This window comes from Alosa sapidissima, chromosome 2 (assembly GCF_018492685.1).
Source record: "Alosa sapidissima isolate fAloSap1 chromosome 2, fAloSap1.pri, whole genome shotgun sequence".
In the NCBI taxonomy this organism is placed as follows: domain Eukaryota; kingdom Metazoa; phylum Chordata; class Actinopteri; order Clupeiformes; family Clupeidae; genus Alosa; species Alosa sapidissima.
In genome coordinates, this window is record NC_055958.1 from 21,387,473 (window position 1) to 21,413,594 (window position 26,122).

Here is a 26,122-nt window from a genome sequence, read left to right on the forward strand (position 1 = left end):
AAAACTGTTGCTCCGCTTTCCACCGAGCGGGTAATTGTATCCAGATGTTTTCTATAAACATAATTGTATCCAGATGTTTTCTATAAACAAGCTGTGTGCTCTTTGTGTGTATGTGTGTGTGTTTATGTATTTGAAGGTGGTGGTGGTGGTGGGGGGGGGTCTATGCATCTACAGGCTGTGTGTGTGTGTGTGTTTGGATGGATGGTGCAGAAGTTAAGACCTGTGCACGCCTGCAGACATTGTACATGTGCACGTGTCTTATCAGGTGGACGGGCCGTTGCTATGGATCCAGGTTGGTGTCAGTGGATATCTGGTTGACATAGCAACTCCAGATGGCATTGCTGCTCTGAGACCAGCTAATAGTTCGGTGTAACAAATGTTAAGTGCCGGGGTTATTAGCCAGGGGCTACTGAGCAGCTCTCTGACCAGAGCCGGCCACTTCAGAAGAGTTGATGAGCCAACACCGCCATGGGAAGGAATGGAAATGAGCGTGCGAAGGAAGGAGAGAAAACTGACCGTTTTGTAGGTGCCGTTTTAGTGTAGTTGACCATATTTGTACAGCGTTTGGACAGTCTCAGGTCATTTCTGTCAGTGATTATGCATTGCTTCATATGCACATGGCAGAGATAAGTATGAAAGCAACAGGTCCTGGAGGGAGGGAGTGTGTGTGTTTGTGTGTGTGTGTGTGTGTGAGGGGGGGGCGGGTGATGGATCACAGGTCCAGTGGCCCTCCTGAGCAGCAGGAGAGCGTTGCCTGTGAGAAGCACAAGGGCTCTGGACTCTTTTATGGAAATGGAACAAAATTGTTGTCTTCCTGCGTTCTCCACACAGTGCCTCCACTCCCCAAAATTACCCTGTCAGAGTGAGGATAAACTGCATTTATTCATTCCAACACGCTCCCGAGACCCCCCTCCCCCCCCACCAGCCCACGTAGTTCACCCCCTCCTCCTGCTCTGTGTTTCTAGGCCTATATCTCTCACCCATAAACTCCCCCTCCCCCCAGTCGCTCTGGCAAAACTCTTGCACATATTTACCATTTCTGTTTCTGGATCTTTTTCTCTCTCCATCCATCCATCTCTCCCTCCATCCCTCTCTTCCTTCAGCACCCACTTATACACTCGCCCACTCTTTTGGTTGCTTTGCCTTCTTTCCTTCCTCCATCCCTCTCTCTCTCTCTTTCCCTCTCTCTGCTCTCCAAGTCGTTTTTGTATCATAAATGCACCACAGGCTCGTAATTCGTGACCGTCATTCTTGGCGCAGCTTGAAAAGGCTTCAGTTTTTTTTTTTTTAATGCTGCCCTTGAGCGATCTGTGCCATTGAAAGCAAAATTCATAAATTGCCGGCGAGCGAGTCCGCTGAGTGGGAGACCCCTCGGTTTACCGAAGTGTCTGAGCAGGTCGCCAAACGCTCTCGCCTCCACCCGCATCCTACCCGGTCAGCCCCTCCTCGTGAAATTTGGTCTGTCACTCAAGTTTGAACACATCAGTCAAAGCAAGAGCTCAGTGCTTTGCCACAGGCCATGGGCTCAGGAGGAAAGCCAAACGGCCAGTTGTAAAATTGTTGGATGTTTTTGTGTGTGTGTGTGTGTGTGTGTGTGTGTGTGTGTGTGTGTGTGTGTGTGTGTGATAAATTGCCTCTGAAAGGGCCGCCTGGTGACCCTCTCAGGTGCTTGCCTGTGTCTTATTGAAATAACACCTGTCGAAGTGGAGACCTGTAATCATGCATAAAATTGGCTTGTTGATTCTGCCTTATGTTTGCACTGAGCTCATGTGCTGGTGGCTGTACCTGTGCATATGGACATAAAAGTGTGTTTGTAAAGAGAGGAGGGTTGCTGGAGGGTTGTTGGAAATTGTTGCTGGACATTGGCAACATGAAAGAATATGAGCATGCAAACACAAGCTAGCACATGATAACACGTGCATGCATGTGTGTGTGTGTTTGTGATACCGGTGTGTGTGTGTGTGTGTGTGTGTGCGTGTGTGTGCACAGGTCTGCTTGCGAGCCTGGGGGTAGGGAGGCGGGCAGTAATTGCAGGCTGCGGGGCAGTCGTGTGTTAGCATAATGAGTTGTGACTGATGAATGGCTGGCCTCTGTCTCTGGACGGGCCGGGAATTCCCCCCGCTGGAACCTGAGCTCTTGCCAACCCCCCCACCCCCCGTCGCCTGTTTGCTCTGCATGTCACCGAATAAATGCCCCCCTCCCCAGCCCCCCCTCTGCCCTCTCGCACACACTCAATGCCCTTTCTTGCACACCCAGTGCCCCCTCTCATACCCTCAGTGCCCTCGTGCGACTCCGCAGCCCTCCTCACACACCCCACTCCGTGCCCTTCTCACACACTCACATGTGCACCCGGTCACCTCAGCACACTGATACCCTGCTAATGCCCCTGCTAATGCCCCTGCTGCCCCCTCTCCTTCTCTCCATGTCTGTCCAGTTGCTGCAGCCTTTCACAAGCTTGCTGCCTCCACTGACCCCCTGCCTCGGGCCTTATTCAGGCTGCTGGCCCAGTCCACCAGTAAACTGACCCTCACACTCATTTGTGCACCAGTGTATGGTGTGTCTGTGTGTAGACCAGGTCACCTGTCATGGTCTGTGTGTGTGTTTGTCTGTTTGTCTGTGTGTGTGTGTGTGTTAACTGGTCATAGCTCTGATAGTCCATTGGGTCTATAGCTCCTTTATTCAGGTTGGTAAACAGAAGGGTGAAAGCTGGCGCTTAGGGGTGAAGACACTTTCTTTCGCTTGCTGAGCAATCAGACCTCTTCTCTGCACCCTCTGTGAGAAAGTCCACAATGTTTGATTCGCCCTGTTTGTGGCTGGAAGGCTCTTTGTGTGCAACTCTCACCACTATTGACTGCCATAATGAAGTGTTGAAGCAGAACTAACATCAGAGCTTGGTCTTGGTGGTAAACAGCGGCTCAGGTCACCATGGGTGTCAAGAGCCCCCTGAGAGAGGGGGAGAGGATGTTTAAGTAAGCCTCACAAATCTCAGACAGGGACTATCAGTCCATCGTAGTGCTGTATCGCACTCTCCCACACTTTGTCTGTGTTGTAATGTTAAGAGGCCAACATGTGAGTTATCTAAACACTTGAGCTGAAGGCCAATGTTGGCTAATGTGTGTGTGTGTGTGTGTGTGGGGGGGTGTGTGTTTTCACAGGTGGATAGTGACACCATCTGGAATGAGGTGCACTCCTCCAGTGCAGCGCGTCTGGCTGTGGGTTCTGTGGTTGAGCTGGTCTTCAAGGTGGCCTCTGGAGAGCTGAAGGTGAGTCTCCTCCTCCTCCTCCTCCTCCTCCTCCTCAAAGCTAAGGGAAATTATGACAGGACAACCCAGTGAAAGAATCCTGTTGTTATTTTAATGTTGCACTAATGCAATGCTAATGGTACAGCTATAAAGGACGCAACCGGTTGTAGCGGTAATGTAGACATTCAGCAGCAGAGATGGCATATAGTGTGTACTGCGTCTCAGTGGTGTGGTGTAGGTCTCAGTGGTGTGGTGTAGTTCTCAGCGTGTACTGCGTCTCAGTGGTGTGGTGTAGGTCTCAGGGTGTGCTGCTGCGCCCAGTCTCAGTGGTGTGGTGTAGGTCTCAGTGGTGTGGTGTAGGTCTCAGGGTGTGCTGCTGTGCCCAGTCTCAAGTGATTGGTGCCAGGTGCTGGTGCCATTATCTTTCATGTATCAGAGACCCCAACACACACACACACACACTGCGTAGGCCTACTTTGTGGCACAAGAAATACTTCAGAGGTGTTAAGTAACACCTCCAGTCAAACGGTTCCCCTCCACGACCTCCCCCCCCCCCCCAAACACACACACACACACACACACACACACATAATCATATGCTGTCGCCCACCCTCCTTCCTGTGTGTCTGTGGCAGCGTTTGGTGGTGGCAGCGCCTGCCGTTTGAACGCGGTGGGCCCCTGTGCAGGCCACCACAGCCAGACTAACGACATTCCTGCCTGGCACATGGCACACACACTCCCGTATGCTCGTACAACTACAAAACACAAACACACACACATCCACACACAACACGCAACCGCACACACGTACACCACCAGCATCTGGGTACCGCAACAGCCACCAGGAGGATGTGCCCCCCTCCTCTCCCCCCGCCATGTTAACCACCCCAGACGGCTGGCACTTTTACTGCCCTTTAATGCCTCCGAGACGGCGCTTTTCATCTTCCAGTGGGTGCCTCAGCAGGAGAATGTTGGTTTGTCGCTCTCGGGGGGGGCTTTTTTTCCATCGCCCACAGGACGCCAGACGTCGTCGGAAGGACAGACGGACGTGTGTTATCAGACGAGACATAGATCAAAATAGATCAGAGGGGAGACTATCCTTTCCTCCTTCCCTCCTCTCCCCTCTTTCAGCCCCCCCCCCCCCTCCCCATCCCACCCTCCTGTAGGGGGTGACAGGAAAAGACCCCACGTCGAGCGGGTTGACCTGAAGCGACACGAGTGAAACCTCATCCCTCGCTGACCCCATGACCTTCCACCACAGCTCTTGAGGCAGGGGGTCACACCCACTGCCGTGTTCCTGAGACCGCCTCTCCAGCTTGCGTTCTCCTCCGTAGGCGCCCCAACCCCCCCCCCCCCCACCCGAGCCTGGACAGCCCCTCACCAGCAGCTATCAGCAGTCCCGATCTGGGCCTGTCCTCTCCCTCTTTCGGCCTCCTCGGGCCCTCGCGCCCCCTCCCTCCCGCTCCACTAAAATAATATCCTCCACAGCAGGCCGGCATAATAATCCCTGGCAGCTGCCTCAACATCATTAGGATGGGAGTCCCTTCATTCACCGTCAGAGAAAACAGGGGTAGGGGGTTAGGGGCCAGGGGTTACTGTATTAGCACTGTCCCCAAATACTTCACGCCAAATATCCAACCCACACACACACACAGTCCTTAGAGCCCGACAGTTAAGTGACACGACTGATGTGTGTGTGTGTGTGTGTGTGTCTGACCCAGCCTCCCCTTGTTGGAAAAACCCATTAAGAATGAGTGATGACGAGGATTTGTCCATGGAGGGTTCAAAGCAGGGAAAGAATGTTCATCTGAAAATGCGCCTGCGTGTGTCTGTCTGTAGGTTTGTGTTTGAGTGTAAAAAATTTGTTTGATTTTGCAGAATGGCTTTGCTGTGGTGCGACCCCCAGGACACCATGCAGAGGAGAGCACCCCCATGTAAGTCCACACACACACACACACACACACACACACAAACACAAACACAAACACACCCAACACAACCCTTCATCCCTCTCCCCAGCTCCCTCCCTCTGGGGTCAGGTGACTCCTGTCAGGCGCCCATCACAGCGCACAGTAGCCGCCTGCTGCTGTTAGTGAGTGCACACTCTTGCACGTCCTCCTCTCCTCTGGTCCCACAGCCTGGGCTTTTCCCACAGACACCCTCACAGTGCCAAATGAAGTCCAGCTTAGCCATAGGCTTCCCCGGCCAAGTGTCTGGGGAGGTGGGTCACCGCAACGCTGGTCAGCGCGAGGGGAAGCCGATCATTTTCACGTGCCAGGGTGAGACTTGTTCAGGCTCCTGCTCAGCCAATACAGTACTCCTCTGTGCTCTCACTGTGTCTGCAGTTCAGTGTGTGCCTTAGGTGTCTTCTAGAGGAGGATGAAAACAAATGGCTCCAGCACTGAGGGTAAACATTGCTTTCAAAGAGTATGCACTGCTCCAACGTATTCACTGCTAGTCATTATAAATGTAAACATAAAATCCGTCCTTAAAAACTCAGGAACTAGATTTGGACAGTCCTCCGATCAGTTGTGGCACAGTGCACATTCATTCCTTTAAAGTGCATTTTGATTTTCTTGTGCACCCTATAGATCACCATTGTGGCCACTTCTTGTTACTCACACCAGCTCTAAATGAGCTCTGGTGTTTGGGCCAGTGCAGTGGGGTTTGCGGTTGTGCAGGGTGAGGCCCTGCTCGTGGCCGTAAAGCAGAGGCAGGCCTGGTGGAGCAGAGTGGCTGTGGCGGGAGGGACGCCCAGCCCCCAGGGCTCTCCTGTCTGATGTGGGGCCAGGGCCGTGTGGCTGGATCACGCCATTAGCGAAGCGAGAGTAGCACGCGGCCCAGGAGGTGGAACGCTCCAGATGAGCATGAGACTCATGCATACCCTCCTCAATACATCATACAACAGCTGACTTTCTTTCTCTCCCTGTCTCGCTCTCTCTTTCTTTTTTTTTTTTTGCCTTTCCTTGAAACAACAGGGGATTCTGCTATTTCAACTCTGTGGCCATTGCAGCGAAACTCCTGCAGCAGAGACTCAACGTCAGCAAGATTCTCATTGTGGACTGGGTGAGTAGACATTTGAACATGTAAAAGTAATCACAGGATGACATGAAAAAGAAAATTCTTCATATTACTTCATTTTCATATTACTACCACTTCAATTCCATTATCCCCATTACTTTTTACTGAGTTACCAGTTGACATGAGCAGCATATCAAAACCAACCTTACTCCAGGGCAGGACTAGAGATGTACATTAAGATCAACTGAGCAGGCTCATCTTATCTCAGAGGCCATTCGGAGGTCGTGGGGAGGGGGGCAGACGGCTTTATGTACGCCAGACCCTGTCCAGTCTCACAGCGGCAGCATGAAATGTGTCCACGTGTAGCGGAAGGCCGGTGGCGTCACTGCTAGTGTCTCGGCCGGCTGGCTGAAGGGGCTCCCGGTGCCTTTGAAATGGCTTTCATTTCCTCCCGTCTGTCACAGTGGCGCTTCTGAGCCACCGCCGCTCACACGCCGAGGGGCCGGCGAGACACACAAACACGCGCGGGCTAGCAGCCGCGGAAAACTCTCCCCACTGAAAAAATGACATTATGAACAGAGACAACTTTAACAGGTTATTTCTTGAAATAGACATTTACTGTGTTTTCATTTCGGCGGGAGAGCCTTTAAGGCAGACAAATGTATTTTGCAGTGCAGCATCTGATGCTGTCATTATCGTACTAAAATATTTTTTACTTTCTGCATCACCTGCAGTGGCACACAGAATAGGAGCTTAGGAAGGAGGAACTTGTGGTCAAATATATTCCTTGTTAAAGCAGCGCTGATCAGAACGAATAGTGTAAATATGAGTGATGATTTCCCTATTGCAGGATGTTCACCATGGCAACGGAACCCAGCAGGCTTTCTACAGTGACCCCAACATTCTGTACATGTCTCTCCATCGATACGACGATGGCAACTTCTTCCCTGGCAGTGGAGCACCTGATGAGGTAAAGGTTTTGGGTGGGAGTAGTCACCCTCTGATCGGATTCACCAGCCAATCAAATGACCGTCCTCCGCGGCTCTTAGCGGTTGGTGTTGGAGCTCCTCAGTGCACTCTCCTTAATAAGACAGTAACTGATCCTCCCGGCAGGCTGCCGCTGATTCAATCTGCCCTCTTCTCTGAGGCAGCCCTCATTAATACTGTATCCTTTAATCTTATTTTAGCGGGGAGCGCTAACCCCGTAGCCTGGCAGCATAAGCCAGCCCTCGCTGAAGGATTGGCTCTTAATTGACTCGATTGCAAGGCTAAATGTTGTTGTTAGTCAGAGGCGCATTGGCAATAATGAGAAGCAAATCCAATTACTCCTCTCCGTAATATTGTCTTTAGTGCTTTTTCCCTGACACCTCCCTAATTATGCCGTTTCCCAGAAGACAGTTTAGTTTGATATGGACTTTAATGACCGGATCATTAGCAAACCTCAGCCACACTCTGCCGCACTGTTGATAAAACATAGTGGTCTTAAGTGCTGAAACAATGCATATCTGTGCACTTGTATTAGTATTTCTCTCAATATATTTGAATAACAGTTATTCAAAGTGGTATTAAACATGGAATGTGTCTCTGTGACTCAAGTCTCTGTTTGTGTGTGTGCTTTTCCCCAGGTGGGCAGTGGGCCAGGCGTTGGCTTCAATGTGAACATGGCCTTCACCGGTGGCCTGGATCCTCCCATGGGTGATGCCGATTACCTGGCAGCTTTCAGGTGAGTTGCCACAACAATCTAAAATATAGCCGCAAGCGGTGATGACGGGCCCAAGCACCTCGTCTTCCACGATCCGTGACATTGCACTCACATGTGATGTATGTGTGTGACATTAAGTTTTAAACATAGGAAGCATTAATTTCTTGTTTCCTCATGGTGGCGCTGTAACATGGATTAACACAATTCACATGCAGGTGGACACTGGAGGCCTATTAAAATAAATGAATCGATTTATTTTTTCACTCATCTTTCTCCTGCCTTCGATGTGAGTTTTCCGAGCCTCACTGCGCGCCTCTCTCTGGCAAAGCACTCATCCCACAGGCTGCTCATGTAAGGCGAGAGTCTCTCAGGCGGCCCTCTCAAGGGCAGGATTTATTGCCCAGCGGCCTCTCCTCACCCAGATGTAGAGAGGGGGCAGCACCTGGTGTTAGTGGAGCGCTCTGAGAGCTCGCAAGAGCCTGTGGATGGATGAAATCTGAGAGGTCCTACAAGGTGGCAGCACCATAAGCCTCCGTATCAAGGCTTAGCAGGGGAGGTGGGGACCCAGACCTTGCTGAAATGGCAGCTTAGTTAACAAGCCTGTTTTAGAGCTCTTTTAGCTACTGAACTTCATGGTCCTTAAAAGAAACCGTGGGCGTGCAAAGAGGACATTTTGAGCTGCCAAGCCAAGTTATTATGCTGTATTGACACTCAACATCTGAGTGACACGCATCCATGTAACCCTTTAAGGATTCGCCTCATTTTCACAGAGATTTGAAGCGTTCATCCATATCAGAGCTGAGGGGAAGATGGTGGTGATGGGGCAGGGAGAGAACTGCGCTCCTCTGAAAACAATGACTCGTGACGTGAAGCCCCCCCCCCCCTCCCAATCCCTCTCTTTTATCTGCATGGATGATGGAAATCTTTCAAGGCGTGCCAGTAGGACTGTGATCCATTAGCCCCGCTGTCTGAGCCTATTAATAACCCCTCTGCACCCCCCTCCCGCCATGCCTCTCCGCCCCCCCAGGGACGAGGGTGCAGGTCCGATTCGTGCCGCCCCACCTCGGGCGTGCTTTGAAGCAGCCTTCCGCGCTCAACGCGTTCAGGCTGCGCGTGCAGGTGAGCCCGTCGGCTGGTCGATAAAAAGCACAAAGGATAATCGCCTCCGCCCACTCGTCTTCTTCCCCTCTCCAACTCGTCTTCCACACCTCTTTTTTTCCTTCAGGGTCTTTTCTTTTTTCAACCTTCCTTCTCTCCGTACCCCCACAGAGCTGTCGGCAAGGAAGTGCGGCCGTAAATCTCCCCCAGACGGGGCGCATCTCTGACCGACTCCCCTCTGCCGCCACCGCCGCCTCTGGCACGCTCTCCTCACGCATGGCCTAAACGATGCCAGCTGGGTCACAGGCGTTTTGCCTCCCTGACCCGCAGTGAGGACCAGTCACGCACCCGCCCCACACGTTCAGTACGTGACCACATCTCAGTCACATCTCCCTCAAGGCTGATGGAGTTGTTTGCAGCCTGAAATCATATTTCTCAACAGTTTTTTTGTGAAACTCTTACATTTAATTCTGAATCGTGACCTTCTCAGTGAGTCGTGATTTGGACTTTTTGGTGAATTGTGTGAATCTCTCATTGAGTCATGTGAATGAGCCAGCGGGCTGTGATTCATGTTCATTTCATTTTTGTGAATGAATGTTAAATGCACAGGCTGCCCTCATTGAGGCCGTGAGAATGTGTCGATGTGTGTGTGTGTCAGTGTGTGAGTCAGCTGTTAGTCAGACTGTCAAGAGATCGCAAGGAGCTACAGGCTCTCCCTGCGTCGCACTTTCAATTCTCTCATTTCATTCTTTCTTTTCATTCTTTTTATTCTCTCTTCATTCTCTCTTCTCTTTCATTTTCTGAATGAGCATGGCTGTGAATGAACAGCCCTATTTCTCTCTCCTTCTCCCTCCCTCTCTCCCTCCCTCCTTCTCTCTCTCTGCCATATGACTCACACGGGCCTAACCCCTTGCCAGCTTCTCTCTTCGAGCCTTGGCATGGAACGGAAACCCGGTTGCACCACTCATGCGCGGCTCACATAAACACCGCTGCTATTTTGGAGCACGTCCGCTCCCGCTCCGACCCACCCCATGGGCCCCATCCCCTCCACCACCGGAGTGCCACCCCATGGACCCCATCCCCTCCACTATCGGAGTGCCACTTCACTGCCACACACAGCACGCTGTCCTGTTTCAAGCCACTAGCCTGAACAGGTTGGATCTGCCAAGGTGCCTTTGAGGACAACTGTGGGACAGAGTAGAGCCAGTGAGCAAGCAGCTTAGCATACTTGCCAATGTATGTGTACATGTCCCTGGGCATCCATCAAGACAAACCCTTGTCTTAAGCTTTGCGAAAGCTCCCAAAGTCCTCTCCACGTCACCTCATCATGACTTTTTGCCTGTTATGTAATGGCGAGACCTCATTGCGTGTGAAGGTGTCCCTTTGAGAAGGAGCAGAGCATCCCGAGCACCAGCGGCCGCCTGCTCAGCCAGTGGTATACTTCAGCCCGAGTGGGCTCACAGGGGCCAGTGAGGATGGAGTTGGGCGGAATCTCCACCCCCAGGCCCCCATCCCATCCTCATCCTCTCATCTCTGCCCCGCCACGGCTCTGTTCTCAGCTCACATATTTACTGCTCCCAGCGGAGTGGGGAGGGCAAGCACAACAGCTCATATATCTCGCTGTCTCTTCCCCCTTTCCTCCCCCCCTCCTCACACCAGCCCCCCCCACACACACACACACACACACACACACACACACACCCATCCCCACTTTTCTCCCCTTGTTTCTCTCTCCTCTCATAGTTGTGCTGTTTTGGCCCGGTGAGACAATGCGTGCCTGGCGGGCAGCACCTTCTTATTTAGCCCAAGCCAGTGCCACGTTGCATTTGCAGGGGATCAAGCCTGAGATGCAGAGGGAGAGGGAGAAAAAAGATAAGAAAATTGGCTGTAATGAAAAGCAGAAGCCCAGGCACTCTCACCATGAACTTGGAAACAGAGAGGAGAATTGAAGTTAATTCAAACCAGCTCTCCGCAATGCCAGATGACAGGGCTTTGAAGTGTTTTTTGCCTCGCTCTCCCTCTTTCTCTCCCTCTTTCTCTCCCTCTCTCTCTCCCTCTCTCTCTTGCTCTCCCTCCTTTCTCTTTCTCACTCAATCTTTCGCTTTCTCTCTCTCTCTTTGTTTTCTACAAGTGGAGCGATTGGGAAAAGCCTTTGAGCCTGACAGATAACCATAGCTAAAATTAACCCTTTGTGGGTCCCTCGATGTGGTTTAACAAGTCCTGTGTTTTTTTGTGATTTCTTTTAATAAGCAAGCTCCAAGTGGTCACCTGAACCTCTACTGGCAGGCGTCTGTCTGAGGATTAGGTAACATTAAAGCACGGATCGATTTTCAGATGCCTCATGACCCCCCACCCCTCCTTAAAGCTCAGAGCCCCCCAATCCTACTCCCAAGACCCACAATTTGTCTCAGACCTTTTCAAGGGGAAATCTGCATGGCCTATGGCTAATTACCGGTCATAAATTCAAGCCAAGCACATCCAGTTTGATGCTCAAACCTTCCTTTCACCGGCTCCAAGTGCTCAAGAAATCCTCCTCTACGCAACAAGCATAACTGTCTCTTCCCCCGGAGGGGTAGCTTGGCCACAGCCAGTGGATGGGGATTTAGCAAACGGAGGAAGGGGGTTAAGTTTGGGTGGAGGAGCAGAAGAAGGATCTTCTGAGAGAAGAAGGTCTTTATGTCTCTTGTCAGTGTCATTTTAGTGAAGATACAGACAGGGATGGGGGAGTAATAAGAAGAAGCCTCAAGTTGGATTGCAGAGGGTGTGTGAGTGACTGCAGGATGATCGGGGCACTTCAAGACTGCCGGCTGTTAGATAGCGTTGCTGGATCCATCAGGGACTGGGCTTTCCATCTCTCTCTCTCTCTCTCTCTCTCTCTCTCTCTCTCTCTCTCTCTCTCTCTCTCTTTCGCTCTCTTTCACTCTCTGGCTCAGGCTGTCTGTGTTCCAGAGGGGATCTGTCAGGGATTGAAGTGTTGCTCCACGCCCTCTGCGTGCACAGCCAGTCCTCCCTCTGACTCACTCCTGGCGGCGCTGGCTGCCTCGGAACTGGGAAGACACGAAGGTGAGGAGGTGGAGGCTCAGGGACCAGCCAGCTCAGGATAGCCAGAGAGCCACATCATAGCATCACACTCAATTCCACTGCCGTTGTGCTTGTGAGTGTTGGTCCGCAGCACAATGACTGCATTCAGGTCTTCAGCCACTTCATCCCAGTGCTGGAAATAAGTGGTCTCTCACTCCCATTACTCTTGATGTTGGTTCATAGTGTCGAAGGGGGTGGGGGGGGGGGTGGGGGGGTTGAGGCGAGAGACATTTCACACTCTCCTCTCATATTACTCTGTCATGGAGTTCATGCAGAATTTCTCCTGTTTCGCCATCCAGTCGGCCTGCTCTTTCTCCAAATATTTATTTGACCATGAAATGGATAGTCTCCTTCATTTCATCGCCGGATTGGAATAACACAGGAGTGATGAGAGAAGCCATGTCATGACTGTGTGTCAGAATTCTGAGCGCCGTACCATGCTCTGCCCCAAAGACGACCTAACAAGAATGCCTCTAATTGGTGAGAAAGGGTATGCTCCCAGAAGGCCTCAAGAAGGAGGTCTCTGCGTGCTTCATTCCACCTTTTATGTTGCTGATCTGCAGATTGCTGTGGTGTTTTGAGGGGGTCTTTCCATTTAAGCTTGGGAAGCCTCTGTCTGTGGGTGTGTGTGTGTGTGTGTGTGTGTGAGAGAGAGGGAGAGATTCTGCCAAGCGAGTTTGGAAGGGCTGAAGGCCTGCGCTCTCCCTAAGCTTCAGACACTGAGCTCCAGCAACTCAAGCCTTTGAAGATCCCACTGAGACAGCCAGCGTGGATAAAAGGAAAGGGGCCAAAATGGTCTGTTCCCATTCCTGTCAGGAGTGGAGAGGCCCCCACTCTGCTCCTCCTCGCTCCGCTCCGCTCCTCTTGTCTCGTCTCATCTCCTCCTCCGCTCTACGCAGATCTGATCTCCTCTCCTTTATGAGGCTCGGCCTCAGTTAACAAGCCCCAGGATGCGGGGAGGTTAGATAGCGAGAGGGCTTTTTGGAGGAGCGGGCCAGGTGGACCAGGGTGCGTTGGATCTTTTGGCTCAGCGTGTGCGTGAGGTGTGCAGATTACACCACCAGGTCAGAGGGATTTTGGAGAGGCCCAACCCTCTGATGAGAAGTGGTGAGTTGTGAGAACATGGTCCCCAGAGGTTTGGCTCTTCCACCTCCTCCATTTCATGCTCCCCCGCTAAGAGACCTGACAGCACGTCCCCACGGAGGTCACCCAGGGCCTGAAGACCACTTATCCCAGGGGAGCCATTTCTCTTTCTCCTCCAGCCACACAAGCACACACACACCTGAGCAAACTTTCCACATTTAGAACTAAACGTGTCTGTCTCTCAGTTGATGAAAGCAAAGGTCTGGTCACACTCTAGTCAGGGAGCAAGCGTCTTCTAGAGGCAAAGTTGAAAGGGTTACAAGTCTGGCTTGACTTTTATTCATTGCATATCTGTGTGGTCCAGACAATGATTCATCCATCACTGTTCAATTTGATTCGGTTAGCTTCAGGAATGATTGCACACGTCAGCAGGCGGCCATAAAACATAGAAACGAGCTGACAAGTCTGCAGACATACAAGTTGGAGCAGTCTCTCTCTCTCTCTCTCAAACACACACACACACACACACACACACATACTGTACACGCATCGCCACCACCCCTGCTCTAACTATGTGAGCCATAAATTTCAAGTGTCCCTAACGTAATTAGTGAGGCCCCTTTTTCATCTTTCACGTTGGTGCTGTCTGATTCATTGGGAGCGTTGTGAAATCTCCTTAATGTGCGTTTCACACGCAGCCCCTGTCTTAAGTCACACACAGTCAAAAACACTCATAAATGCTGGGACAGATAATTGATCATCAAGGACTGTCACGCCTGTCGGATGAAGACAAGGTGATGTGACGGCAGGAATTTGACGAGGCTAGCATATTTGAAGGGTGCCTGTTCCCGCTCACATCAAAGCACTTGTGGAGGCGCTGAGGGTTGAGGGGGTGGGATGACTGCCCACACCACCACCACCACCACTAGCACTGCTGTCATTCCTAAGCAACCCCCCACCGGTCTCACCATCCCCCCAACCCCCCCCCCCCCACCCCCACCCCCCCACCCCCACCCCATCCTCTACCACCCCCTCTGTCTGTGGCTGCTCCTGGTACGCCTGTGGTCCTCTTCTCCAAAGAGCCTTGGTCTTTCATGTCGGAGTGGAGTGGTGCAGAGACGGGGGGGCCTGGCGCTTTGCTGTGGTCAGACAGCCGCAGTGGCCTGGCAGGTCGAGTGGGCCTCCCTCAGCGAAGTGTCACCTGTGGTGGAAACCGAGGGAGACAGGCTCGGGGAGAAGTTTGAGAGTGGGAGGAAACTCGGCTCTTTGTGCAACAGTCGACTCACTGGGAAAACACACGTGTACCCTCTCCACCAGAAAAACACTCCTCCATGTCGGACATAAAGCTCTCCTTGAGAGTGCGGTCGTCCACCGTGCTTTTATATAGACAGCTGTCATGAGGTTTTTGCGAGGTTATACTTAGAATTATGTAATCTGTGACGTTTGCAGAAAGCCCAGACCAAACCTCTGGTGAAGAAAAGCAAAAGGAAAGCCTGTGGGGGTTTGAGGAGCCCTTACCTGACTCCCAGCTGCCCTTCAGTTCTTGTTTTCTTCTTTATTTTTTTTTCCTGCTCTTGTTTATATTTTTTTATGTGACACACACTGTGCTGACAGCTCTCATCTCGCTTCCCGCTTGACATTACCCCCAGCTGGGTCAGTGACGCAGGCGATCTCCCATCAGTCCCCTCCTCTGGAGTCTCGGACCTCCTAAAAATACACCCAGCCCTCTCTGCGGAGGGCACCCTGGCCTGGGGCACAGACAGCTGGGGTAGCAGCGAGGCGATGTGCGGTGTGGTGCGAGGCCCGGGAGGTATGGGGGGGCCCGGGAGGTGTGGTGCGAGGCCCGGGAGGTATGGGGGGGGCGGGGGGTGGGGGGGGGGGGGGGTTGGTGCAACAGGCTCCTGGCGCAGCCTGTAATTGTGGCGAGGGCAGGATGGAAAGAATGAGGCCCGGGCTCAGCTGCAGCCGCCTGGCCCGGCCCACTCAGGAGCTCCTGGGCCAGTGCCCACCCACAGCCATCGGGCCAGCGGGCCAGCGCCATGTTCCTGAGGTGGGGAAAGTAGAGGGCTCCGCACCGGAGCCTCCGGCGCTGCTGCTGCTGCTGCTGCTGCTGAGGCACACAGCCACCACTGGTGCACCGAGCTGCAAGGAAGCCTGCAAGCCCAAACCACGCACCCAGATAATGACGTACTTATGGTACATATCATTCACCAACAATAAGCAAACATGCTACGGACACAAAAGTTCCTACAGTTGTGTATTGTGTGAAATGACTCTTGCAGAGAGAGTCTTCACTGAACCAAAGATTCTATAGTTAACTTTATCAACCGTCTCTGACTGAACCTTAGAGACCCCAAAATCTAGAGTATCAGAGAAAAGAGAGCGAGCATAGGCCTCACTAAACCAGACATGGGTGTTAGTCCGATTTAGAATAATAAAGCTGCCATATTTGCTGCCAGTGTATTCACGTCTCCAAGCCAAGGAGTTCAAAGGGCAGGATTACTGTAAGTGCCCCCATAAAGCCGAGCCAGAGTAACCACACATCATCTTTGCCCACAGCATGCGAGAGCGAGCAGGTGGTGGGGGTGGGGTGGGAGAAAACACTGAGTGCTCTACACCCAGCGCTCAGCTGAGCCTGACAAGGTCTCCACCGAGAGCTGCTTCCAGCACAGCCCTGTGGCCAAACCTTCTCCTTCCCTCCTTCTCACTCCCCACTCTTTCCTCTCCTCTCTTCCCTTTCTCATTCCCCACTCCTCTTCTCCTCTCCCCACTCTCTCACTTCCCACTCTTGTCCTCTCCTCTCCTCTCCATTCCCTTTCCTCGCCTTCCTCCTCTCTGCGTCCCAGCTGGAGAAGAGCGTTGAAACTCCACCATCTTAATATAGTCTCACAGCTGCGACGGCCACTGGAATGTAGGAGAGTCCAGGCCAGGCCAAAGGCGCAGATAAGAGTGGTCATAACATCCGCCCACCTAATCAAGGCGCACATCTTCTTTGTCCTCCTTGCAGCTCGTTTTGTCTGACACTCGCTGATGACCTTTCCGACGTCGGGAGGCCTTCTCTCCCCTCACCCGCACCCCCACCCCCCACTCCCACCCCAAATACACGCTCGGGTGAGTGTGGAGACCGAAGGCCCATGGGGTGGGGGGGGTGCCAGAGAGCGCAGCGGGTCTGCTGCGAGTTATTTCACGGCATGCGAGCGGCCCAGCCGCCGTGTCATCCATCCCCCCCAGGCGGCTCGGCAGGCAGGGCCTCCACGCTGCAGGCCAGCCCTGGGGCAAGAAGGCTCGTGCAGCTGCTCGACGAGGCGTTTCTTTCTTTCCTTCTTTCTTTCTTTTTTTCAGTCTCTCTTTTTTTCCGGTTCTTTTTTTTTTTTTTTTCTTTACTTTAGAGGCAGGGAGTCATAGCCCGCAACAGAAACGGGCCGTAAAGTCACATTCCTCTCGCAAATGATCACCCACGCTGAAGTCATAGGATGTTGGATGTTCTGCAGAGTTTTAGTGTGAGTGAGTGTGTTATTTGGGAAATGTGATCTGAATGGGGGAAGGCGTTTTATTTTCTGTGGCACAAGCACGACTAGTGGGACTGGAGGTGCACATCAAAGTAGTGAAACCATGAGCGTGCGACTGCATGATCGTAAATGTGATGTTTATTTTTGTTTCCGTCACAGAACGGTTGTGATGCCCATTGCCAACGAGTTTGCTCCGGACGTGGTGTTGGTCTCGTCGGGATTTGACGCTGTGGAGGGCCACCCCCCACCCCTGGGAGGATACCGCCTCACCGCCAAATGTGAGTGTTCCCACCGACGCCACTCAGTAGGACAGCAGAGAACACCCCCACTTCTCTCAGCACCAAAGCCAAAAAAATGTGTCTGCATCCACAACCTAACCCCCCACCCCCTGACTCTCACTCACTCTCTCTCTCTCTCACTCACTCTCTCTCTCTCTCTCACTCACTCTCTCTCTCTCTCACTCTCACTCTCACTCTCTCTCTCTCTCTCTCTCTCTCTCACTCTCTCTGGTTCATGTATTTTTCCTCCTTCTCTCCCCCCTATTGTGACCTGTATCTGTGGTCAGAGCCAGAGGAGGAATCTAACACACATGCACTTCTGCCCAGACCCTGGACCGAGAGGCCAGCTCTTTTTTTTTTTTTCGCTTCAGAAAAAGTGTAACACTTGTTTTTGTGGCCTTTTCACTTTCAAGACCTGGGCCTCAGGGACATGCTCACCTCAGAATCTCTTCCAATGCCACTCCGGTGACGTTTGACTTTATCTACTCAATTGTTTTCCTGCAAATACTGACCTGCAGATAGCATTCTTCTCCCATGTTTGTACTCGGCTAATTGCGATTTTAAAGCACCTTTAAATAGTGCCCTGCATACCCCTCGGTCTAATGCGATTAGTGGGCCACTTTCGGACTTTCAAAGCTCAGTGGGGAAAGATTACATCTCTCTCAGTTGCTGCCACTGCACGAGCGTTTTCAAACAGGGGAGCACAGAGAGGCTGTTGACTGTTGCGGGGCGGGGGGGGGGGGGAGGGGGGCACACGCTGGCGGTGGAGAAAGCCTATTCCCAGACCACGCTCATCCGGTCTGTGCCTTGCGCCATTCGTGCCGATAAAAGAGGGCTTAAATCAGATGGCTGCCCCGTGCTGATCTGAGCGCCACTCAATGGCCTGTGACAGCACTGGCCTCTGCTCCCTCCACCCCCACCCCCCCATCTCCGTCTTCACCCCATGGTGTGCATCAGTCAGACGCTGCCACCGAGACTCAGACACACAGGCAACTCACACAATGTTAAACCTGTACTAGTAGCACACACGTCTAAAGGTCTGATCGCTTGTTTGCCTTTTCCTTCATTTCTTTCACATGTAGACTTGCGTATGCGTATCTGTAAACCTTATGTATATTTCTCTCAGTGCTACTCCATATTCATGTGCATCCCTCTTCCTACTCTCTCTCGCTTTTGCGCTCTCTCACTCTCTCTTCAGGTCTCTCTCTCTCTCACTCACTCACTCACTCACACACACAGAGAGACACACGCAAACACACACACACACACACACACCATCCTCACCACAGCTGTGGTTAGCCTGAGGATGGGCCGAGTGTAAGTGATACTGTGCAGTGCACTGTGCGTCAGTGAGTTTGCACCGCATCCCAAACAGGTCACAGAACAGAGTGTACTAGCAGACCCAGAGCCCCTGGCACAGCGGGGGCAATGCAGTATGGTACAGTACAGCCTCTTCCTCCTCCTCCTCCTCGCGCTCGAGCAGGCCAGTGTGTAGAGCCGAGGCGACCTGAGCAGGGCTCCAGGCTTCCAGGCCCCAAGGCGTGCCAGCAAAAAGGGCTTTGCAAAAGTGCATCCTTAGAATTCAGCCCCCTGGCAATAAAGGAAAGAAACACAAAGTCTCCCACACACATACACACACACACACACGCACACAGTCTAGGGAGTGGGCTGCAACTATGGCAGGGTGCATATATTAAAGCCAAGATCAAAAGGGGCGGCCAGCCAAAACGCAAAGCCACATTTATTAAAATTAAACCTGGCTCGTATTATGCATTTAGGCCCAGTAAATCCCCCGGTGCCTTCTTTTCCTTCATTTCTTTTCTTCTTTTCTGAAAGAGAAAATATGATGTAATACCAATGCCTTCCCTCCACCCGCCTCTTCTCCTCTTTCCACTCCTCCTCTCCACTCTCTCTTTCTTTCTTAATCTCCCTCTCTCATTCTCTCTCTCTCTCTCTCTCTCTCTCTCTCTCTCTCTCTCTCTCTCTCTCTCTCTCTCTCTCTCCAACCCCCACCCTCTCTGCCATGTCTTTGCTTGTGCTCTTTGATCGGGGGCCAAGCAGCGGAGTCGCCGAGCCGAACTCTAACCCCCTGCACGCATTTCCTGTTCCCCTGTGCCTGCGCAGGTTTTGGCTACCTGACCAAGCAGCTGATGGGGCTGGCCGGGGGCCGTCTGGTGCTGGCTCTGGAGGGGGGGCACGACCTCACCGCCATTTGTGATGCCTCCGAAGCATGTGTTTCTGCTTTGCTGGGAAACGAGGTAAGACTGCAGACAGCCTCACCGAAAAAAATAAGGTTGGGTGTGTGTGTGCGCACGCTCATATGTGTGTGTGTGTGTGTGTGTATGTATGCGTGTGCGTGTGTGTGTAAGGCTGTGTGGGGGGTTGTTGATTAGTGCGTCCATCAGAGAAAATGTATGTCTGCATGTTTCTGTGTTTGATGTGTGTACATACTGTATGTAAACAGTTTGCTAAATGAAGAGGTGAAGGGATAAAGAGTCAGGCCACTGCAGTCTAAACACACACACACACACACACACACGCGCTCACACACACACACACACGCTCACACTCTCACACTCTAGTCCTTTGAACACAGTCATTGAAGTGACAGAGTTTGGTCCCTGTGGGCAGCCCCTGTGGCAGCCCTCCTCATCTCCCTGAGCGCAGGCCACCCTAGTCTGGCCCAGGGCCCCGGGGACCCCGGCCCGCCACTCGTCTGGGGCTCTGTTTGGACAGGTAAGGAAAACAGTGTGACAGGAGGAGGGACTGCCCTGTGGGACTGTGGGCCCCGGCGGCCGGTTTGGGGCCCCTCCCGTTGGCCCTCAGCGCAGCCAGAGGGGTGATGTTACCGGGGCCCCGAGCCAAGCATCACACAGAGGGCCTGCCCTCACCCCTCCCTTTGTAATCACACTCCAGTGGGAGAGTGCGTTTTTATGTCTCCCGTCCAGCGATTCCCCCTCAGTTGACCATGAGGGACCCTGTGGAGTTGTTTTCATCTCTCTTTCTCTCTATCTCTAGTTTTCCCTCCCTTTCTCTCTCTCTCTCTGTTTCTCTGTGTGTCTTTCTGTGTGTTCCACACCCTGCGTGGGAGGACACAAGCGCCAAGTGAGGGGGATGCAAAGCAATGGCGAGAGAGGAAGTAACAAATGTCAAGATGAAATATCAGAGGTTAATTGTGGGAGTGTGCTGGCCATAGCCGAAACCATACAAACCATCCTCTGTGATTCATGGCAACGGCAAGATTACATTGAAAGAAAAGAAATACTCTCATCATCATTTTACTAATAGATCACGTCTGGAACTTGTCCATTTCCTGCGAACAGTGTAAGCTGCTGTCGTCTGTTAAAATAAAAAAGGGAGCCGTTCTGGGATACCGGCGATCACACGTGGGCGTTTGATTTGTGCACAAACACCGCAAACAAACAAAGGCCTGTCCAGCTGAGCCAACCTCTAGGCTCCACACTGCGTCCAGCCTCAGCCTCCGGAGGTGCTGTCCCATCTGCAGATGCGCTTATGCGGTCTCCACCAACGCCGTCTCGCCGGGACATTGGGTGGTGGCACGGTTAAACAAGCGCGCCTCTGTGGATACATGCAGGAGCAGAGCCAAAAGCTGTACACCAAACCAGCGGATTAGATAAATATATAGGTGCTGGCTCATCTGCTAATGCCGTTACGGGTCTGTGGTGCCATTGCCCACACTGGCCATAGAGCCACGGAGTGGTTATGCGGTCAAGCAGGGAGAGACGGGCCACCATAGTCCGGCTCTAAATGTAGGCGGCAGGCCCCACAGGCGTAAAGCTGATGTATTTTGAGAGAGTGACTGGGCGCTCCTTGGACGCGCCCCGCCAGTGTGTTTACTGGAGAGAGAGAGAGAGTGAATGAGAGATCCTGCTGAAAGCATCCCGCCCGCCTGCAGTGGAAGAGGCCTGTGAAATGGATCACTGGTGTGAACCCGGCCAGCCGCAAGGCACGGATCTGTGTCTGCGCGCACCCTGACACTACTGCTAACCTTACACAGCTTCCTGCTTGGCTGTCGTTGGTGACCGCAAGGAAGATGTACGTTACGGTGGAGAAAAATTTGGTCTTGGTCCTCAAAGTTGGGTGAGTTGGGGGGTGATTAGTGTTCTCTCTCTCTCTCTCTCTCTCTCTCTCTCTCTCTCTCCCTCCCTTCTCTCTCTCTCACTCTTCCTCCCTTTCCGTCTCCCTCCAACTTTCTTATCCTAAAGTCCTTATCACAGCTCTCTAGACGAGGCTGTAAAAATAAGTTCCCGGAACTCTTAAAAACGTCAGATGGCTCAACTCCATGTGGATTTTCTTGGATGAGAAGGAAAATAAACAAAACAATAAGACGGGATGATTCCACTCGTAAAAGTGCTTGTGCTCTCTCAGGCCCCTGCGGCAGGAAGCCAGAGACACGCTCAGTCATGGTGACTTCTCACACACCCTGGGTTTTTCAGTTCAGGGTGGTGGTGGTGGTGGTGGTGGTGCTGCCACTGCCTTGCCACTCAGCTCGCTCACTTTGCCCACAAAAAATGCCCCCAAAATGTCCAGTCGCCACCTCCTTCCCCTGTCAGGAGAAAGATGAATAAAGCAAAGGAAGGAGAGAAAAAGTTCAAGCAGAAAAGCCCCTCCACTGTTTCCAAGACCTGTCAGAGAAAATAGATCTTAACAGCCCTGAGCTGAACCAACGTTTGCTTTAAGGGGGAGGAGGAGGAGGAGGGGGCGCTAGGCAGGCTGGGAGCCTTAATGCAATAACGCTAATCGCTTTACCTGTGCCGGTGTCTTGAGGAGGACTCTGGGGTCACCGCCATGCTGCATTCTGGGAAGGGAAAGTGCTGCTGGGGCGTTGCGGCTCTTTTTCTCTTCCCCCTGGCTGGCTCTCCCAGGGTGGGCGGGGGAGCGTGTTGTGATAAGCGGCGCGGGCATGAATGCGGTGGAGGCTGAGCGACGGAGGCGGAGGGGGAGAGTGCGTGAGCTCGGCCTGTTTGGGGGATCCTGTTTCAGCGCACCCTGTCGAGCGCTCACGGCGGGGGGGGAGCGTGTGATGTTCGGCGGGGTGGCTGAGGTGCAGACAGGGGTACCCACCTCTGGTGTCTGATTCCTCTCGCCCGTGCTCCATCTTGTTCTCATGCTCTCATTATTTACACCCCTCCTTTCTGTTCTGAATTGTTGGCCCTCTCTCCCCTATATCTCTGTTGTGTTTCTGACCTGTGTCCACACCCTCCCCCCGCCGACCCCCTGCTGCCTGGGGACACTGTCAGTGGCACACATGTGAAAGCAGTTAGGCTCACACCTCTGGCAGACAGGGTCAGGCAGAGGGAGACAGATCGGGTAATCAAAGGAAATTGGGAATCATTTGAAGTAGTGGAGGAAGCCATCGTCATAAACCAGCGTCAGAGTCTGGTTTCACTAGAGGTCTCCCTCTGTCACACACATACACACACACACACACACACACACACACACACACACACACACACACACACACACACACATACGTACACGTATACTCGCCAAGTCTCATACACAAGCATAGATTTCCCTATGGCTCCCAATAGATTTCCCCAGGCTCCCAATCAGCATCACAACACTAAGGAACTAAGGAAAACATTTGCTCACACGCACAGTCAGCTAGGCACACTTACCCACCCAGCACAACACTGAGCTAAAGTAAGCATTCTCTCTCTCTCTCTCTCTCTCTCTCTCTCTGCCTCTGCCTCTGCCTCTCTTTCAGCCGCGCTCTCACTTTCACTGATGCACACACACACACGCATTAAAATATCCAACGTGAGCAGGTCGTTAAGCATCTCTGGTGCACGGCTCATTGGGTCCGAGCGACTGTGTCGTCGCCATGCTAAACAGCAAGCCGCCGTGGCGCGGGCCAACTTCGGACACCCTTGATCGGCGGAGCAACACTTTGTATTTTTCATGGCCTCCTCTGGCGGGCCTTTGGCAGCGGCGGCGCTCAGCCGACGGACCGCTTGAGCAAGTGCAGGCCGAGAGCTCATTACTGCGATGGCCTCCAGCTCCACAAATCACACACACACACACACACACACACACACACACACACACACACACACACACACACAGAGAGAAAAACCACACACACACCCCAGATAACAGATAGGGCGGAAAGGAAAGAAGAAAAGAAAAGAGATTGGGGGGAACGACGTCTCTAATCAGAATGGCAGGAAGCAAGTGTTTTATCATAATCTCTCCCCACCAAAGGCCTACACTGTAATGGCATAGGAATGCAGGCCGGCGGCTGTTGATGAGGCAGATAGAAGCAGGGGAGAAAGGTTGGTGTGTTTGTGTGTGGATGGATTTGCATCAGCATGTGAATGTGTATAGCAATGTGCTTGTATGTAGAACTGTACTGTGTGTGTGTGTGTGTGTGTGTGTGATGGGAGTGTCTGACTGCGTGTGTGTGCGGAGGGAACTTGGCCAAACTCACTCCAGGGGCCGCAGCTGTGTCAGCTACCCCAACCTCTACACGGTGCCGTAGCCCATTCAAATGCACAGTCACGAGCCCACGCATTAGCACGGCCTGCCTGACCCAAAACGGCCCCCCTCAGCATCACAGCTAACCAAACTCTCTCCTCTCCTCTCCTCTCCTCTTCTCTGGTCATCTCTCCTCTCCTCTCCTCTCCTCTCCTCTCCCCTCTTCTCCCCTCCTCTCCTCTCCCCTCCTCTTCTCTGGTCATCTCTCCTCTCCTCTCCTCTCCTCTCCTCTCCCCTCCTCTTCTCTGGTCATCTCTCCTCTCCCCTCCTCTCCTCTCCTCTCCTCTCCTCTCCTCTCCCCTCCTCTTCTCTGGTCATCTCTCCTCTCCTCTACTCTCCTCTCCCCTCCTCTCCTCTCCTCTCCTCTGGTCATCTCTCCTCTCCTCTCCCCTCCTCTCCTCTCCTTTCCTCTCCTCTCCTCTGGTCATCTCTCCTCTCCTCTCCCCTCCTCTACTCTCCTCTCCTCTCCTCTCCTCTCCTCTGGTCATCTCTCCTCTCCTCTCCCCTCCTCTCCCCTCCTCTCCTCTCCTCTCCTCTCCTCTCCTCTCCTCTGGTCATCTCTCCTCTACTCTCCTCTCCTCTCCTCTCCTCTCCTCTCCTCTGGTCATCTCTCCTCTACTCTCCTCTCCTCTCCTCTTCTCTCCTCTCCCCTCCTCTCCTCTCCTCTCCTCTTCTCTCTGCTCCCCTCCCCTTCTTGCATCCTCTCTCCCCCCTGGGCTTGCCATGTCACGCCGGACACCACTCTTGACAGGCCCGCCCCCAAATGCCCTTCAAGGCACAGTGCCCACAGAGGAGTTGACTGTACAACTCCGTGTGTGTGTGTGTATGAGTGTGAGAGAGAGCACACATGAGTGACTGGTCATTATATCATGCGTTTTACTGCTGGCTCCAGAGTGAGAAATATCCTCTGCCTTTTATTGGCAGGTAAAAGACAAGAAGTCTTTGGCTATAATGAGGATTGTGTTCCCTTTTGAAAGTGGGTCAAATTTGTAGGTATGGAGAGAGTGATGGAGAGAGAGCGAGAGGGTAGAAAAAAAGAAAATGGAGAAAGTGAAGGAGTGCAGGAGAGAGAGAGAGAGAGAGGGGAGATGATAAATGCCGTGCTGACTTTACTAGCCTCTTTTTTTAGGTGCAGGTTTTCGGTGAGTAATCTCCAGGCCTTTATAGTTGAATAGCTCATGAATGATGCATTGGCTCCGACATTAGTCACCTCTGAACTCATGACTAATTGATGAATGTGTGCAAGCAGATGTTGCGCTCCAAATTGTGGTCGTTAGCAATTATTTGATAAACAACAGCCTAATAGGCTAATTGTTACCATTCGGCGATGAGGTTATGCTGATGTTAACACAATAGTTACTGTAAACATGCATTGCTTCACCTAGTGCGTGGAGTCCTGTGTGCTTTAGAAATTCACAAAGGCCAGGGAGGTTGGCAAAATAATCTGATACAAGGTTTTTTTTCCATGAACGCGGTCCAGTACACACGGTAAACCAACCTCAGCAAACCGTTTTTTTTGTTTGTTTTTTTTGTTGTTTTTTTTTCTTCGTTTTTGTCCGTTTTTTTCTCTCGTTTTTTTCCCCCAACCGCCACAGTAAGGGGAAATGGTTGTGAATGCCCTCTTGTGTAGTCTGCTGAACAAGTCCAATTTCCTGCTGGGTCTTTTGGTGAGACGGTGTCTCTGGCGAAGTCCTTTTAAAGTGCATTCCTCTGGTTCGCGTGGCATCCTCTCTGGCCTGGCCTGGCAGCCTCCCGGCTCACGAGGAGGCCACATACGCGCCAGACAAGCGCAATTTACACTCCAGCCAGAGACAGGCTGACGGCTCTCTCACTCTCACACTCTTCCCCACTTCTTTCTCTCTCTCTCTCCCACACTCTTCCCCACTCCTTTCTCTCTCTCTCCCACACTCTTCCCCACTCCTTTCTCTTGCTCACTCCCACACTCTTCCCCACTCCTTTCTCTCTCTCACTCTCACACTCTTCCACACTCCTTTCTCTCTCTCACTCCCACACTCTTCCCCACTCCTTTCTCTCTCTCACTCTCTCGCTCCCTCGCTCTTTGGCTTCATCACTCGCCCCGTGTGTCATGACTTCTCACTCAATCATCTTTTTTTTGTTTATATGCTGCTGAATTGAGGGAATAAGAAGGGAAAGGGCTTCATGATGCAGGTGGGGGGGGGGGTGGAATAAAGAAGGGATGAGGGAATGAGAGAAAGGGAAGGAAAAAGACTAAAAGAGGGAGAAACCCAAATAAACTCCCCCCACCCCCCCTCCACCCTCAGCGTCACGGTGGATGCCGACAAGCGCTATGTGTTTCATACCTGCCAGGCAGCCCGGAGCGCGCTGACAAGACCCATTAAAGTTTATGGGCGTGCGGCAGGACCGTCTGTCAGCCTGATGGACAGCCACACACCCCCCACCCCCCCCCTCCAGGCCCACTCGTGCTCCTGCCACTGCCAGGCCAGGAGATGGGCGCTGCAGCCAGGGGAGGGCGAGACAACCAGGGAGAAAGAGAGAGGGGGCGAGAGGACGAGATGTGGGGGGAGGAGGGGGACATGGGAGATGGCCGAGTAGATAGGGACTGGAAGAGGTCCATGATAAACA

The 26,122-nt window shown here is 52.5% G+C and overlaps 1 protein-coding gene across 1 annotated transcript in view; it reads left to right on the top strand.

The window, feature by feature from the left end:
• The window catches only part of hdac4 (histone deacetylase 4), a 139,478-nt gene that overhangs the window by 107,346 nt on the left and 6,010 nt on the right, over positions 1 to 26,122 (top strand). The window contains 7 exon segments of the mRNA XM_042078176.1: positions 3,135 to 3,263; positions 5,121 to 5,176; positions 6,221 to 6,308; positions 7,114 to 7,233; positions 7,889 to 7,986; positions 16,896 to 17,014; positions 19,139 to 19,272. Of these exon segments, the coding sequence (XP_041934110.1) occupies positions 3,135 to 3,263; positions 5,121 to 5,176; positions 6,221 to 6,308; positions 7,114 to 7,233; positions 7,889 to 7,986; positions 16,896 to 17,014; positions 19,139 to 19,272 (744 nt within the window).